Source organism: Anomaloglossus baeobatrachus, chromosome 5 (genome assembly GCF_048569485.1).
Source record: "Anomaloglossus baeobatrachus isolate aAnoBae1 chromosome 5, aAnoBae1.hap1, whole genome shotgun sequence".
In the NCBI taxonomy this organism is placed as follows: Eukaryota; Metazoa; Chordata; class Amphibia; order Anura; family Aromobatidae; genus Anomaloglossus; species Anomaloglossus baeobatrachus.
In genome coordinates, this window is record NC_134357.1 from 266,174,521 (window position 1) to 266,188,870 (window position 14,350).

At 44.6% G+C, this 14,350-nt stretch overlaps 2 protein-coding genes across 3 annotated transcripts in view; both read left to right on the top strand.

Annotated features, from left to right (window-relative positions):
- LOC142311229 (uncharacterized) overlaps window positions 1-12,115 on the top strand; it is a 38,086-nt gene extending 25,971 nt beyond the window's left edge. For both annotated transcript variants that reach the window (XM_075349447.1, XM_075349448.1), the window contains exon 5: window positions 11,109-12,115. In XM_075349447.1, coding sequence (XP_075205562.1) covers window positions 11,109-11,461 — 353 coding nt within the window. In that variant the 3' untranslated portion in view covers window positions 11,462-12,115. The remainder of the gene's footprint in view (window positions 1-11,108) is intronic.
- The window catches only part of LOC142312732 (uncharacterized), a 157,143-nt gene that overhangs the window by 104,704 nt on the left and 38,089 nt on the right, over window positions 1-14,350 (top strand). The gene's annotated exons all lie outside the window — the stretch shown is intronic.

Below are 14,350 nucleotides of genomic sequence, written 5' to 3' on the forward strand. Positions count from 1 at the left end.
GGTCGCAGTTTCAACTTCCTTATGTGTTTCCTCCTCTGGCACTGTTGCCCAGAGTGTTACGCAAGATCAGGTCCGACTGCCGCCGCGCCATCCTCGTCGCGCCAGACTGGCCGAGGAGGTCGTGGTACCCGGATCTGTGGCATCTCACGGTGGGCCAACCGTGGGCACTACCAGACCGACCAGACTTGCTGTCTCAAGGGCCGTTTTTCCATCTGAATTCTGCGGCCCTCAACCTGACTGTGTGGCCATTGAGTCCTGGATCCTAGCGTCTTCAGGGTTATCTCAAGAGGTCATTGCCACTATGAGACAGGCCAGGAAACCAACGTCCGCCAAGATCTACCACAGGACGTGGAGGATATTCCTATCTTGGTGCTCTGATCAGGGTGTTTCTCCCTGGCCATTTGCCTTGCCCACTTTTCCTTCCTTCCTTCAATCCGGATTGGAAAAAGGGTTGTCGCTCGGCTCTCTTAAGGGACAAGTCTCAGCGCTCTCTGTGTTTTTTCAGAAGCGCCTAGCCAGACTTCCGCAGGTACGCACGTTCCTGCAGGGGGTTTGTCACATAGTCCCTCCTTACAAGCGGCCGTTAGAACCCTGGGATCTGAACAGGGTGCTGATGGCTCTTCAGAAGCCACCTTTCGAGCCAATAAGGGATATTTCTCTCTCACGCCTTTCGCAGAAAGTGGCCTTCCTAGTAGCAGTCACATCACTTCGGAGAGTGTCTGAGCTGGCAGCGCTGTCATGCAAAGCCCCTTTCCTGGTGTTTCACCAGGACAAGGTGGTTCTGCGTCCGGTACCGGAATTTCTCCCTAAGGTGGTATCCCCCTTTCATCTCAATCAGGATATCTCCTTACCCTCTTTTTGTCCTCATCCAGTTCATCAGTGTGAAAAGGATTTGCTCTCGTTAGATCTGGTGAGAGCACTCAGACTCTACATTTCTCGTACGGCGCCTCTGCGCCGCTCGGATGCACTCTTTGTCCTTGTCGCTGGCCAGCGTAAAGGGTCACAAGCTTCCAAGTCAACCCTGGCTCGGTGGATCAAGGAACCAATTCTTGAAGCTTACCGATCTTCTGGGCTTCCGGTTCCCTCAGGGCTGAAAGCCCATTCTACCAGAGCCATGGGTGCGTCCTGGGCTTTGCGGCACCAGGCTACGGCTCAGCAGGTGTGTCAGGCGGCTACCTGGTCGAGCCTGCACACTTTCACGAAACACTATCAGGTGCATACCTATGCTTCGGCGGATGCCAGCCTAGGTAGGCAAGTCCTTCAGGCGGCGGTTGCCCACCTGTAGGAAAGGGCCGTTTTACGGCTCTATTACGAGGTATTCTTTTACCCACCCAGGGACTGCTTTTGGACGTCCCAATTGTCTGGGTCTCCCAATGGAGCGACAAAGAAGAAGGGAATTTTGTTTACTTACCGTAAATTCCTTTTCTTCTAGCTCCAATTGGGAGACCCAGCACCCGCCCCTGTTCCCTTCGGGCTGTTGTTTTTTGTGTACACATGTTGTTCATGTTGAATGGTTTCAGTTCTCCGAAATTCCTTCGGATTGAATTTACTTTAAACCAATTTATAACTTTTCCTCCTTCTTGCTTTTGCACCAAAACTGAGGAGCCGTGATGCACGGGGGGTGTATAGGCAGAAGGGGAGGGGCTTTACACTTTTAAGTGTAATACTTTGTGTGGCCTCCGGAGGCAGAAGCTATACACCCTAATTGTCTGGGTCTCCCAATTGGAGCTAGAAGAAAAGGAATTTACGGTAAGTAAACAAAATTCCCTTCTTTGCCCTCATCCAGTTCACCAATGTGAAAAGGATTTGCACTTGTTAGATCTCGTAAGAGCACTCCGGCTCTACATTTCTCGCACGGCGCCTCTGCGCCGTTCGGATGCGCTCTTTGTCCTTGTCGCTGGCCAGCGTAAGGGGTCGCAGGCTTCCAAGTCAACCTTGGCTCGGTGGATCAAGGAACCGATTCTTGAAGCCTACCGTTCTTCTGGGCTTCCGATTCCTTCAGGGCTGAAGGCCCATTCTACCAGAGCCGTGGGTGCATCCTGGGCATTGCGGCACCAGGCTACGGCTCAGCAGGTGTGTCAGGCGGCTACCTGGTCGAGTCTGCACACTTTCACGAAACACTATCAGGTGCATGCCTATGCTTCGGCAGATGCCAGCCTAGGTAGGCGAGTCCTTCAGGCGGCGGTCGCCCACCTGTAAGAGGGGGCCGTTTTTTCGGCTCTTTTTATCGAGGTATTCTTTTACCCACCCAGGGAGTGCTTTTGGACGTCCCAATTGTCTGGGTCTCCCAATGGAGCGACAAAGAAGAAGGGAATTTTGTTTACTTACCGTAAATTCCTTTTCTTCTAGCTCCTATTGGGAGACCCAGCACCCGCCCCTGTTCCCTTCGGGCTGTTGTTCTTTTGTGTACACATGTTGTTCATGTTGAATTGTTCTTTTGGTTCATGGTTTCAGTTCTCCGAACATCCTTCAGATTGAATTTACCTTAGACCAATTTATAAGTTTCCTCCTTCCTGCTTTTGCACCAAAACTGAGGAGCCCGTGATGCACGGGAGGGTGTATAGGCAGAGGGGAGGGGTTACACTTTTTAAAGTGTAATACTTTGTGTGGCCTCCGGAGGCAGAAGCTATACACCCAATTGTCTGGGTCTCCCAATAGGAGCTAGAAGAAAAGGAATTTACGGTAAGTAAACAAAATTCCCTTCTTTTTCAATTAAAATCTTTCTTGAGGCTCAGATTTTTAATTTTGACAAGGGTAATAGGAGAAAATGTGCAATTTCTCCTGAGGACAAGTATATATGGTCAGAAACTCATGTTTGGGCACATGGCAGGGCTTGGAAGAGAAGGAGCACTATTTGACTTTTGGAGCACAATTTTTTGCTAGAATAGATTGTGGATACCACATCCCATTAGAAGAGCCCCTGAGGTGCCAAAAAAAGATGTCTCACCCCCCGCCCCCACAAGTGCTTCCATCGCGGAAACCACCTCTCAAGGAATTCCTCAAGGGGTGTAGTGAGCATTTTAAATCCACAGCTGATTCATGGAATTGTATAACATTAGGCTGTGAAAATGAAAAATTACATTTTTACACTAAAATGTTGTTTTTAATTTTCAAAAGGGGTAATAGGATAAAATGGACCGCATACTTTGTTACGCAATTTCTCCTGAGTACACCAGAAACACATATATGTGGATAGAAACTACTTTTCAGTAACAATGCAAAGCTCAGAAGGGAAGGAGCGCTGTATTGGATTGCAGATTTGCTGGAATGAGGGTGCCGTGTCACATTGGCAGAGCCCCTGAGGTGCCAGAACAGCAGAAACCCCCCACAAGTTACCCCATTTTACAAATTACACTTTTTAATTCATTCACATGCCATGAATAAGACTCTCTGGTCGAAACGCGTCGGCTACTCTGCGACAGTACTTGTGCCTCTGTGCTTACTGGATGAATATCTGTTTTTAATTATTCCAATAAATGCAAGTTTTACTTTTTCACTCTCCAGGATGCTGGATCTTCGTCTTTCCTAAGTGAGTATATTGACACCACAGCTGTTCTATAACATTTTAACCATTGAGTGGTGAAAAAAAAGTAATTACATTTTTACCACTAAAATGTTGGGGGTTTTTTTAGCCCCAGATTTTACATTTTCACAAAGAAAAATAGATAAAAATGGCCAGATAATTTGTCACCCTATCTCTTCTGAAGGTGGCAATAATATGTGGCTCTACAATACTGTTTAGACACGTGGCAGGGCTTGGGAGGGAAGGAGCGCTATTTGACTTTTGGAGTGAAGATTTTCCTAGAATAGTTTTGCAGTTACTAAGTGCCAGAAGAGCAGAAGCCTACCCATCAAGTGGCCCCCAATTTGGAAATGACACCCTTCTGGGAATTAATCTATGGGTGTGGATGTAGTGCCAATTTTGGTTCCATAAGTGTTTTCCAGAAACAATCACACAATGGACATTGTAGAGTGAAAATTGCAAATATGCCAATGTAGTGCCCAAAAGAAGACATTTTAGTGCCCAAAACATTGCAGTGTCCATTTTATTATGCCCAGCTTGTGCTTCTGGAGATATGCACCCTGTAAATTAGGTGGCCTCTCCTCACTACAATAATGTTATATATATGAACGCTAACGGTGGTTTAGACACACTATTGGGCTCAGAAGGGAGAAAGGCTCTTTGGATTTGGGAAAGCAGATGTAGCTGGATTTATTTTTTGGGGGAGCTATGTCACTTTTCCAGAGCCTTTGTGCTACCAGTAATGTGGAAACCCCTTATATTTCTGTTAACAGGTAATGGACCTGAGTGGGAACTTTTTGCAGGTAGAGTTGAAGCTTTTATTAGTAACATACATAATATTTCGGATCGCTTTAAGGCTTGGTACACATTTATCCTGTGCTCTGTGTTGAGCACTTACATTGAGGTTTCCATCTAGATACCACGTGCTTCAGATGAAACTCCCACTGGTCCATTCATTATAATGAGTCAGGCAGAGCTATCCTGGACGCTATTCAGCAGTGTCCGTGTTTTCAGAGGTGTGGCAAACCGTGTTTTTATGTATGACTAAAGGACAACTAAAAAGACGGACACCACCGGATCACAGATAATACAAAGTAGCAAATTACCCCATCTGCCTCATTGTAGGGAATTTTCCATGTGGCGTTTTGTCTATATGACGTATTTAAGAGATTTACAAGTAAACCCTAATGTAATTGCTCAGCACAGAGCACAGGATAAATGTGAACTGGGCTTTACTGCGAACTTTGAAAAAAAAAAATACCAATAGTTAAAGAATTGCTTTTATATTTTTTTTTATGCCATTTCCCATGCGGTATAAAATTAAATGTTGGGCAAACCCGTACTGTAAAGTTCGGGGTCCGTACTGGATGCCTAGTGTCTGTGCACAGATCCCATACACGGAGTTCTCAGGGAACTTTGTGTAACTATTCGGATTCTGCACCTGGATGATTAAAAAAAAAAGAAAAAGACAATAAGTAATAAAGCAGGAGCGTTATATTTACCGACCTTCCCTGCAGCTGTAACAGTACTTCTGGGTTATGTCGGAACTGGGTGTTTTGGAGTTAATAAATTAGAGAAGGAGGGTGGGGGGGGGTCTGCATTTTATTTAAAAAAAAAAAAACAAAAGGATTTTTTCGGTGTTTGTTTTTCTTCTCACTTACAGGATTAGTTATAGCAGGGTCTCATAGATACCTTCCATTACTAATCTAGGGCTTAGTGGTAGCTGTGAGCTGTCATTAACCCCTTATATTACCCTGATTGCCCCTGCACCAGGGCAATTCATTGTCGCATCTAATGGATGCAAGAACTCTGGGCAGCTGCAGGCTATTTTTTTTTTAGGCTGGGGGGCCAATAACCATGGGCCTCCCCAGCCTGAGAATACCAGACCCCAGCTGTCGGCTTTATCATGACTTTGTATCAAATTTTGGGGGAACCGCACGCCACATGGGGTGCCTCTAAATTTGATACGCAGCCAAGATAAGCGAACGGCTATATGTGTTTTTTAGGTTTAGTTGCTTTTGCACAATAAAAATGTAATAGAAAAAGAACTAGAGAGCTATAGCTTTTTAACTTTCTGCTGACAGACCTGAGTAGGGGCTTATTTTTGTGAGACAAGATGACAATTTCAGGGATACCAATTTTATTAATATAGGACTATAGGATTGCATTTTATTTCACTTTGTGCTTGGTGGTATGATTACTGCTTTTTTATGGTTTTGGGGTATGTGTACACGTAAAGTGTTTGCAGACATTTTTACACCATTTGCGGATCTCTAGGCAGGAAAAATGCACGGTCAAAAATGTACATTTTTGATACGTTTTGTGCAGATTTTTCCCATTTATTAGCATGGGTGAAATCTGCTGCAAAACCTCTGAAAGAATAGACGTGCTGCAGATTTAAATTTGCACCCAATCTCTATGTGTGCTTGAGACTTCAGGGTCTCGTCCACTTTGCTGGCATCAGCAAGCTCCACAGGTTTTGTGACAAATCAGCATTGAAAATATGCATAAAAAAACACAACAAAAATGCAACATGTGCACACAGATTTAACTGTACAGGTTAAATAGTTTGACAGCTTTGTAGATCAGGTTGCTTCAGGCACAGCAATGCTAAATATGGGCACTTTTATATTTTTCTAGAAATATGTGTATTTATTGGTGTAATACGTTTTCAGCATAAGAGACGGCACTTCATTCAGTAGAGTTGGTCTGACTCAGATCAGGCTTTACCGTCCCCTGCCTCGATCGTTCTGAAGCTTTGTAGTGCCGTCCCTTCAGCTGTCCGTCCTGTTATATACTTTCTAATGATCAGCACATTGTAGCACTTATCGGCCGAAGGGACTGCATTTCAAATCATCAGCAGGATGGAGGCAGAGAGGTGAGCAAGGTCTGATCTGAGCATGTGTACTCAGACAGCCCCACCATTGATGTTCACTGTTCAGTGCGTCCGATTCTGGAACCGATATCCCCATATCATAAATATCAATAACTGCATCACAACAGCGTAATAAAAACAGGCGCACAGACATAGGCTTATAGGAGCAGGGCAGGTAATAGAAGTACCATACTTTTCATTTTATAAGATGCACCGGATTTATGCACCCCAAATTTAGAGAGAAAAAAACAGGGTCTGTCTTATAATCCAGTGCTGTGTTACTGTGGGGAAGATGTTAGCAGTGGTGGGGCAGAGGCGGTGGTGGAGTAGGGCGATGCTGCGGGCTAGGGTGACCGCAAAAAATCGATGTCGGAATTTTGTCTGTCTGGACCCCACAAAATGATTCCCCTTTCCAGGTATTGAGAGAGCCAAAATTTGAGCTCGATCAAACGACGTTAACCCGTGCCGCTCGTCGCTCAAAGTTTGAAAAAATCCAAATTTTTGGCCAAAAAGCTGACATATGGAGCCATAACTCCAGACGGTAAATAATGAAAACACGCTTAATATCTCAAAAGAAAGCTAATGTTGTTCTTCAAAATTTATATTTTATACATAATTGTTGTTATTTTAAGTCAAACTGAGTTACAACAGCTTTTAGCCCCAAGAACGTGACCTGGTACCACTAGGACAGTGATGGCGAACCTATGGCACGCGTGCCACACTGGGCACGCAGAGCCCTTTGTGTTGGCACGCGCGCTGTTGCCACACTGAGCCACATTGAACTACCGATATGATCGCACCGGCAGATCAATGTGGTGTTTAACAGAGGAGACATCTCTCCTCCCTCTGACACTCCTCCTCTCTTGGGCCGCAGGCTTGTTGCCTAGGAGACGGAGGAGCGTCACTCAGTAGGCGGCGCCGGTGTCTTGTGGCCGCGCGGTGGAGCTGCTGCTAGAAGGTGAGTTTTTTTTGTTAAGCTGTGTGGGGACAGTGCCAGCACGGGGGAAACATGGAGAGCAGGGGGCATGGAGAGCAGGGGGCATGGAGAGCAGGGGGCATGGAGAGCAGGGGGCATGGAGAGCACGGGGCATATAAACAGAGCACGGGGTATATATGGAGAGCACGGGGTATATATGGAGAGCACGGGGCATGGAGAGCACGGGGTATATATGGAGACCACGGGGTATATATGGAGAGCACAGGGCATGGTGCGCACGGGGTATATAAACAAAGCACGGGGCATGGAGAGCACGGGGGAAACATGGGAGCACGGGGCATATAAACAGAGCACAGGGCAAACATGGAGAGCACGGGGCATATAAACAGAACACGGGGCATATAAACAGAGCACGGGGCATATAAACAGAGCACGGGGCATATAAACAGAGCACGGGGCATATAAACAGAGCACGGGGCATATAAACAGAGCACGGGGCATATAAACAGAGCACGGGGCATATAAACAGAGCACGGGGCATATAAACAGAGCACGGGGCATATAAACAGAGCACGGGGCATATAAACAGAGCACGGGGCATATAAACAGAGCACGGGGCATATAAACAGAGCACGGGGCATATAAACAGAGCACGGGGCATATAAACCGAGCACGGGGCATATAAACAGAGCACGGGGCAAACATGGAGAGCACGGGGCAAACATGGAGAGCACGGGGCAAACATGGAGAGCACGGGGCAAACATGGAGAGCACGGGGCAAACATGGAGAGCACGGGGCAAATGGAGAGCACGGGGCAAACATATCTGCAAGGATGGGGGAAACGTGCAAGGATGGGGGAATATGACTGCAGGGATGGGGGGAAACAAGACTGCAAGGATGGGGGGAAACAAGACTGCAAGGATGGGGGGAAACATGACTGCAAGGATGGGGGGGACACATGACTGCAAGGATGGGGGGGACACATGACTGCAAGGATGGGGGGGGACACATGACTGCAAGGATGGGGGGGGACACATGACTGCAAGGATGGGGGGGACACATGACTGCAAGGATGGGGGGGACACATGACTGCAAGGATGGGGGGGGACACATGACTGCAAGGATGGGGGGGACACATGACTGCAAGGATGGGGGGGACACATGACTGCAAGGATGGGGGGGACACATGACTGCAAGGATGGGGGGGACACATGACTGCAAGGATGGGGGGGACACATGACTGCAAGGATGGGGGGGACACATGACTGCAAGGATGGGGGGGACACATGACTGCAAGGATGGGGGGACACATGACTGCAAGGATGGGGGGACACATAACTGCAAGGATGGGGGAAACATGCAAGGATGGGGGAAACATGCAAGGATGGGGTACATTTAGCAAGAAGGGGAACATGCCAGGAAGGGGTACATTTACCAGTATGGGGGATACATTTACCAGAATGGGGGGAAACATGAAAGGATGGGGGAAAACATGCCAGGATAGGGGGAACATGAACATGCCAGGATGAGGAACATTTAGCAGGAAGGGTGACATTTACAAGTATAAGGGAACATGCCTGGATGAGGTACATTTACCAGGATGGGGTCATTTGACACCATGGGGGAACATGCCAGGATGGGATACATTTACAATGATGGGGTACATTTACAATGATGGGGTACATTTACAATTATGGGGTACATTTACCAGGATGGGGTACATTTACCAGGAATGGGGCCATGATGTGGACAAATATACCAGAATGTAGGAAATATATATCAGGATGGGGGATATGTTTGCCAGGAAGTGGCCCAGGAAGGGGGACAGAACTACACAATGAAGGGGGAGGGGAGCAACTCGCACGTCTTTATGGGATTTCAAGATGTTCAGACTTTGAAATGTAGATGTGGATTACAGGGTGACATCTGATTGCATTCCATGCTAAAATCTCTGTCTAATATGCTGCAATTATTTCCAGAAAGATCAATCCAACTGCTGTGTCTGGAAAGGGCAGGGGCTCAGCTTCAATGTGTGGTAAGCATGCATGAGTGTGATGCCCCCTGCTGAAGAGAAGAGAAGACTGCAAAGGTAAGGTTACAATCAATTATTTACATAATAGGATTGGTTGGCACTTCGAGAAAAAAAATGGATTTAGGGCTACAGTTTGGGCACTCGGCCTGTAAAAGGTTCGCCATGACTGCACTAGGAGCATACTTCGTATATTTTGTTAAGTGATACATTTTGGGGTTTTTTTTGGTATATTTTTGAGTTTAAAGTAGAAATATAACAAAAAAACAAGGAATACTGATAAGTCTAATGACATTTTTTATTTTAAAATATAAAAATGATGTATATAATACATACAAAACAGACACAGAAAAGATACAGACGTAGTACCTACATGAGTTGATAATTTACATAGTTATCTAATCTATTCTAGAGCTTTTGTTAAAGTAGTTTTTGAAACGTCAGAATATAATGCTCGGCATTTGCTTACAACTTGCAGGACATATTGCTTTTGTTCTTCATCTTTTGTCAGAAGGTCGTTAAAGTCGGTTATTAATTTAACACCATGCTCAGCCATTTCATTAACTACTTTTAATGTTTTGACAATTTTCAATCCTTCTTGGAAGTCAATATTTTGAGGCCAGGTGTTTGGATTTTGTCTTAGGAATTCTGTTTTATATTAAATCGGTCAAAGAATGTAAATGTTTCTTTGGTAAGTAAATTTACCAATCATCCATCAACTACCTCTTTTAATTTTTCTTTCCTAACTTTTGGATTTACAACCCTAGCGTGCTCTGATGGTTCATCTGTGCTACTGAGCAATTTATTAGCCATTAACAACTTTTCATCGTCTGTAATGGTGGGATGAAAAAAACGATAATCCCACCAACTCTGCATTCAAATACCACAAATGGTTCGAAATTTTGGGCTATTTCTGCAATGTCGTTGTCACATTCTTGCTTAGTGGAGTTAACAGTTAAGTGGTTGGTGCTGGACCTCTACATTGTTACTCAGTGACAAGCCGAGATCTCATCTGCGCATGCGCCACCTCCGGGCGCCATTTTCCTTAAGTCCACTGCAGGGAATCAATGGGCCAGAGGCGGCGTATACGCAGATGAGATCTTGAGCCAAGAGCTCCATCTGCACACCCGCTGAATCCAGGCACCATTATTTGAAGCCCACACCGCCGACAGCAGCCCCTGCCTCACTGCCCACAGCAACAAGCCAACCGCCTGCAGTAAGCCGCAGCACAGCCCACCACCCACTGTAAACCGCAGCACAGCCTGCAGTAAGCCGCATCACAGCCCGCCACCCACAGTAAACCCACAGCATCTTCCCTGTATCCTGTGACCCCTCTCACTACCACCCCATGGTAAGCTCCACTCGGATTATAAGATGCACCCCTCATTTTCCTCCCGAATTTTTGGAAAACTGCATCTTATAATCCGAAAAATACGGTATATTAGAAAAATAATTATTCTGAAGAATTAGGTCTTATGAGAAGGGGTTAAATTAGTAATTGAAAACCTCTAACTCGTAGCTCTCATACTGGATTTTATTCTTTTATGCTATGTCTTAATTCACATGATGCATCAGCACAGAAAATAACTAGCAAGAGCCAGTAACATCTCTGCTTAGAGGGCACGAATTATCCTAACCTTTATATTTTCATGAATAAGGTACCATCGTTCACAATGATTCTGATTAACCCTATATAAAGTTCTGGTAACATTTTCCTGACATCTTCTTGGTTCCATTTTACAGCAAAAGCTATGGTCCGTAAACAGCTTACAACACAGCAAAGGGATCTCATTGTTGAAAGTTATCAGTCCGGAGAAGGGTACAAAAAAATTTCCAAGTCATTAGATATACCATGGAACACTGTGAAGACGGTCATAAAGAAGTGGCATAAATTTGGCACAACAGTGACATTACCTAGAACTGGACGCCCTTCAAAAATTGATGAAAAGACAAGAAGAAAATTGGTTCGGGAGGCTGCCAAGAGGCCTACAGCAACATTAAAGGAGCTGCAGAAATTTCTGGCAAGTACTGGTTGTGTCCTGCATGTAACAACAATCTCCCGTATTCTTCATATGTCTGATATGGCTGGCCGGTGAGGTATCGAGGCAAGATGCAAGCCTTTTCTTACAAAGAACAACGTCCAAGTCCAGCTATATTTTGCCAAAAATACCCCTGATTTTTCAATTGAATTGTACAGATTATTGGTGATATTAAAGGTGGAAAAAAGTTATATGTAGACTTTTTTTTTTATATCCTCTTTATGCTCTCTATCCAGACATCTATTTCAGAGACGGCTTTGTATATTTCAACAAGACAATGCTAAACCACACACTGCATCCATCACAAAAGAAAAGTTGGGATGAAGAGTCGTCCACCTGCTGTACAGACCTTTCTCCAATAGAAAACATTTGGCACACTATCAAACGAGAAATCCGGTAAAAAAAAAATAATAAGACTGTTGAGCAGCGAGAATCTTGCATCCTAATCAGACAAGAATGGGACAACGTTCCTCTTCCAAAACGCCAGCAATTGGTCTCCTCATGTCACAGACATTTACAGACTGTTGTAAAAAGAAGAGGGGATGCTACACAATGGTAGACATGGCCCTGCTCAAACCTTTTTGAGATGTGTTGCTGCCATCAATTTCTAAATTAGTTATTTTTTATGAAATGGGAAAACATCTATTTTTTCACTACCTTCTTTTGTGTTTTCTATATAAAGCTATAAAAACTATTAGAATTTCCAAATTATTGCATTCTTGTTTTCTCTACATTTTACATTCTTAACTATGTTGGATTTGGGGTTGTATTACTGGTTGCAAGCGGAGAATCAACGGATCTGAAAATTAATATAGTAGGAAAAATTGCAGAATTCATCAGATAGTGCTTGGCTTCTTGAAATGGCCGGGCTTAATGTGTTGCGTTTCTTTACAATTGTATTTTCTACAAATGATGTAAAAAGCATTTTGTCAATATAAGCAATAATTTGCTAGACAAAGAAGAAATGTTCTCTTGGTTAAGAATCAGACCGAGAAAGAGCAAGGTGATGGAATTGATTGCCTTTACAATATATCAAAATAATTTTTCCATATCAAAGGTGTTCATAGTCTTTAACACTAGAAGTCCCAGAAATTTCGAGCTCCATAGGATTCCAATGGTAGAAATGTTAAATGACCCCTCTCTGGGACTTCTAGTGTTAACCAGGTCAAGCCTGGGATATTTTTCCATATTGATGACCAGACACATTTTAGGTTTATGCCAGCAGTAGAGTTGAGCAGATTGCTAATAATCCGGGTCCGGCGGATCAGTGGCGGGTTGTTAAGGAAGTCCGGAATCCGGCCCAATATATGTCAATGAGGAGTGGAACAGAGAGAGAGACTGACTGACTAGTCAGCAGACATGTGCGGCTAACAGACCCTGGTGGATCAGAGATCCACCCGCGCCTGCTCACCACTTGGATCGAACTGTCAAAATCTGATCAAAACCAAAATGTACTCAGAGTACCAGAGGTATAGTGTAGACAGACCAAAAAACCCTCTAAAACTGATACTTTATTGTATGTATTAAAATCCCAAGCAAACATACCACAAAATAGAAAAGTGGTCTGTAGATGCTACACAAGGGTAATATGTGATAGATAAAGCGTGTGAGCAACAGGGAGTGACCTTATAATGAAGGCATTAATGTAGTAAAAAAAGGCGAGGGCCTCGCCCTACCCTCAAAGTGCCTGACAACGGAGGTTAATTCGCCCTAAATTTTGTGGCGTCCCCGTTCCTCGGCGGCTATCCTTGTTGCATCGTAACCTATCACTGATAGATCACTCTCCACCAGACCTCAGAAAGTGAAGGTAAAAAACATCAACATACATGTACACACATACCGGTATATTTAGTAGATTTAAGTATGTACATGTAACGTAAGAAATCACCATTAACAGATCAAAATAGACTGCATAATTGATTACTGGTGAAACAAATTAATAAATAGTGACCTTAATGGTGACCTAGGTCACGGGTCAACATTAGAACAATTATTACAGTAAGATGTATTACCAAGTTGTACTAATAAATCCACCATGGATCATTGCAAAACATTTTTTTCATTTAACAATTTTTGTGCAATTAGAGGGAGCGCCAATGGGCTGGCATTTTTCACTGTCCCTAGCTATTTAGTATGTAGCTTGGTGGGATGAATTTTTTATATATTCTGAAAATAGTCCTTTTTTGTTGTCTGACTACGTCAAAGACATCCTTATAATATGGAGGGGCAACACGACGTAGCAACAGTCTTAATTTCAAATTACGTTTTCACTTGCCAATGATAATATATGGTTTTTAGACTTTCAGTTAGATGGCAATACATCGTTGAAAGTCATTCACATTAAGACATACCACAAATCCACCAGTGGTAATACTACTCTGCTAACAGCTGTCATCCTGAACCTAAAATCAATGCATCTCGCACAGTTAATGGAGAAGAGGCTTCTAATGCAGCATGGCCCAATATTATCTGAAAATACCATGACCTCTTAGGCTGCGGAATAGGGCAGCAATGCAAATCCTGCTGGATGCTGCCACACCCCCTAATGACTCCCAGGACCTATTCAAACTGTTAGGGTATGTGCACAAGATTAGGACCTGCTCTGCGGGTCCTGACCTGCAGGGCCGCAAGTCTCCCCAGAGACTGTAGAAAGACTGCAGCTGTCTGTGCCCATGATCAGGGTTCGGGCCCCGGCGGTCTTTCTGTTTTTCCTGCGGAGAATACTTGCTGCTCCACAGCAATAAATTGACATGCTTGCAGCTCAGGAAGCCGCAGGTCAGTTTACGCTGCGGGCAATGCACGCACAGGGGGCAGGAGATTTCTATAAATCCTGTCCACTATGCTTGTACTGTATAAATCAAGCGTTTTGGACACAGCTGAAATATGCTATGCCCAAAATGCTGTGAACCCTTATCGTGGGCACGCAGCCTTAGTGTAATGGCCACT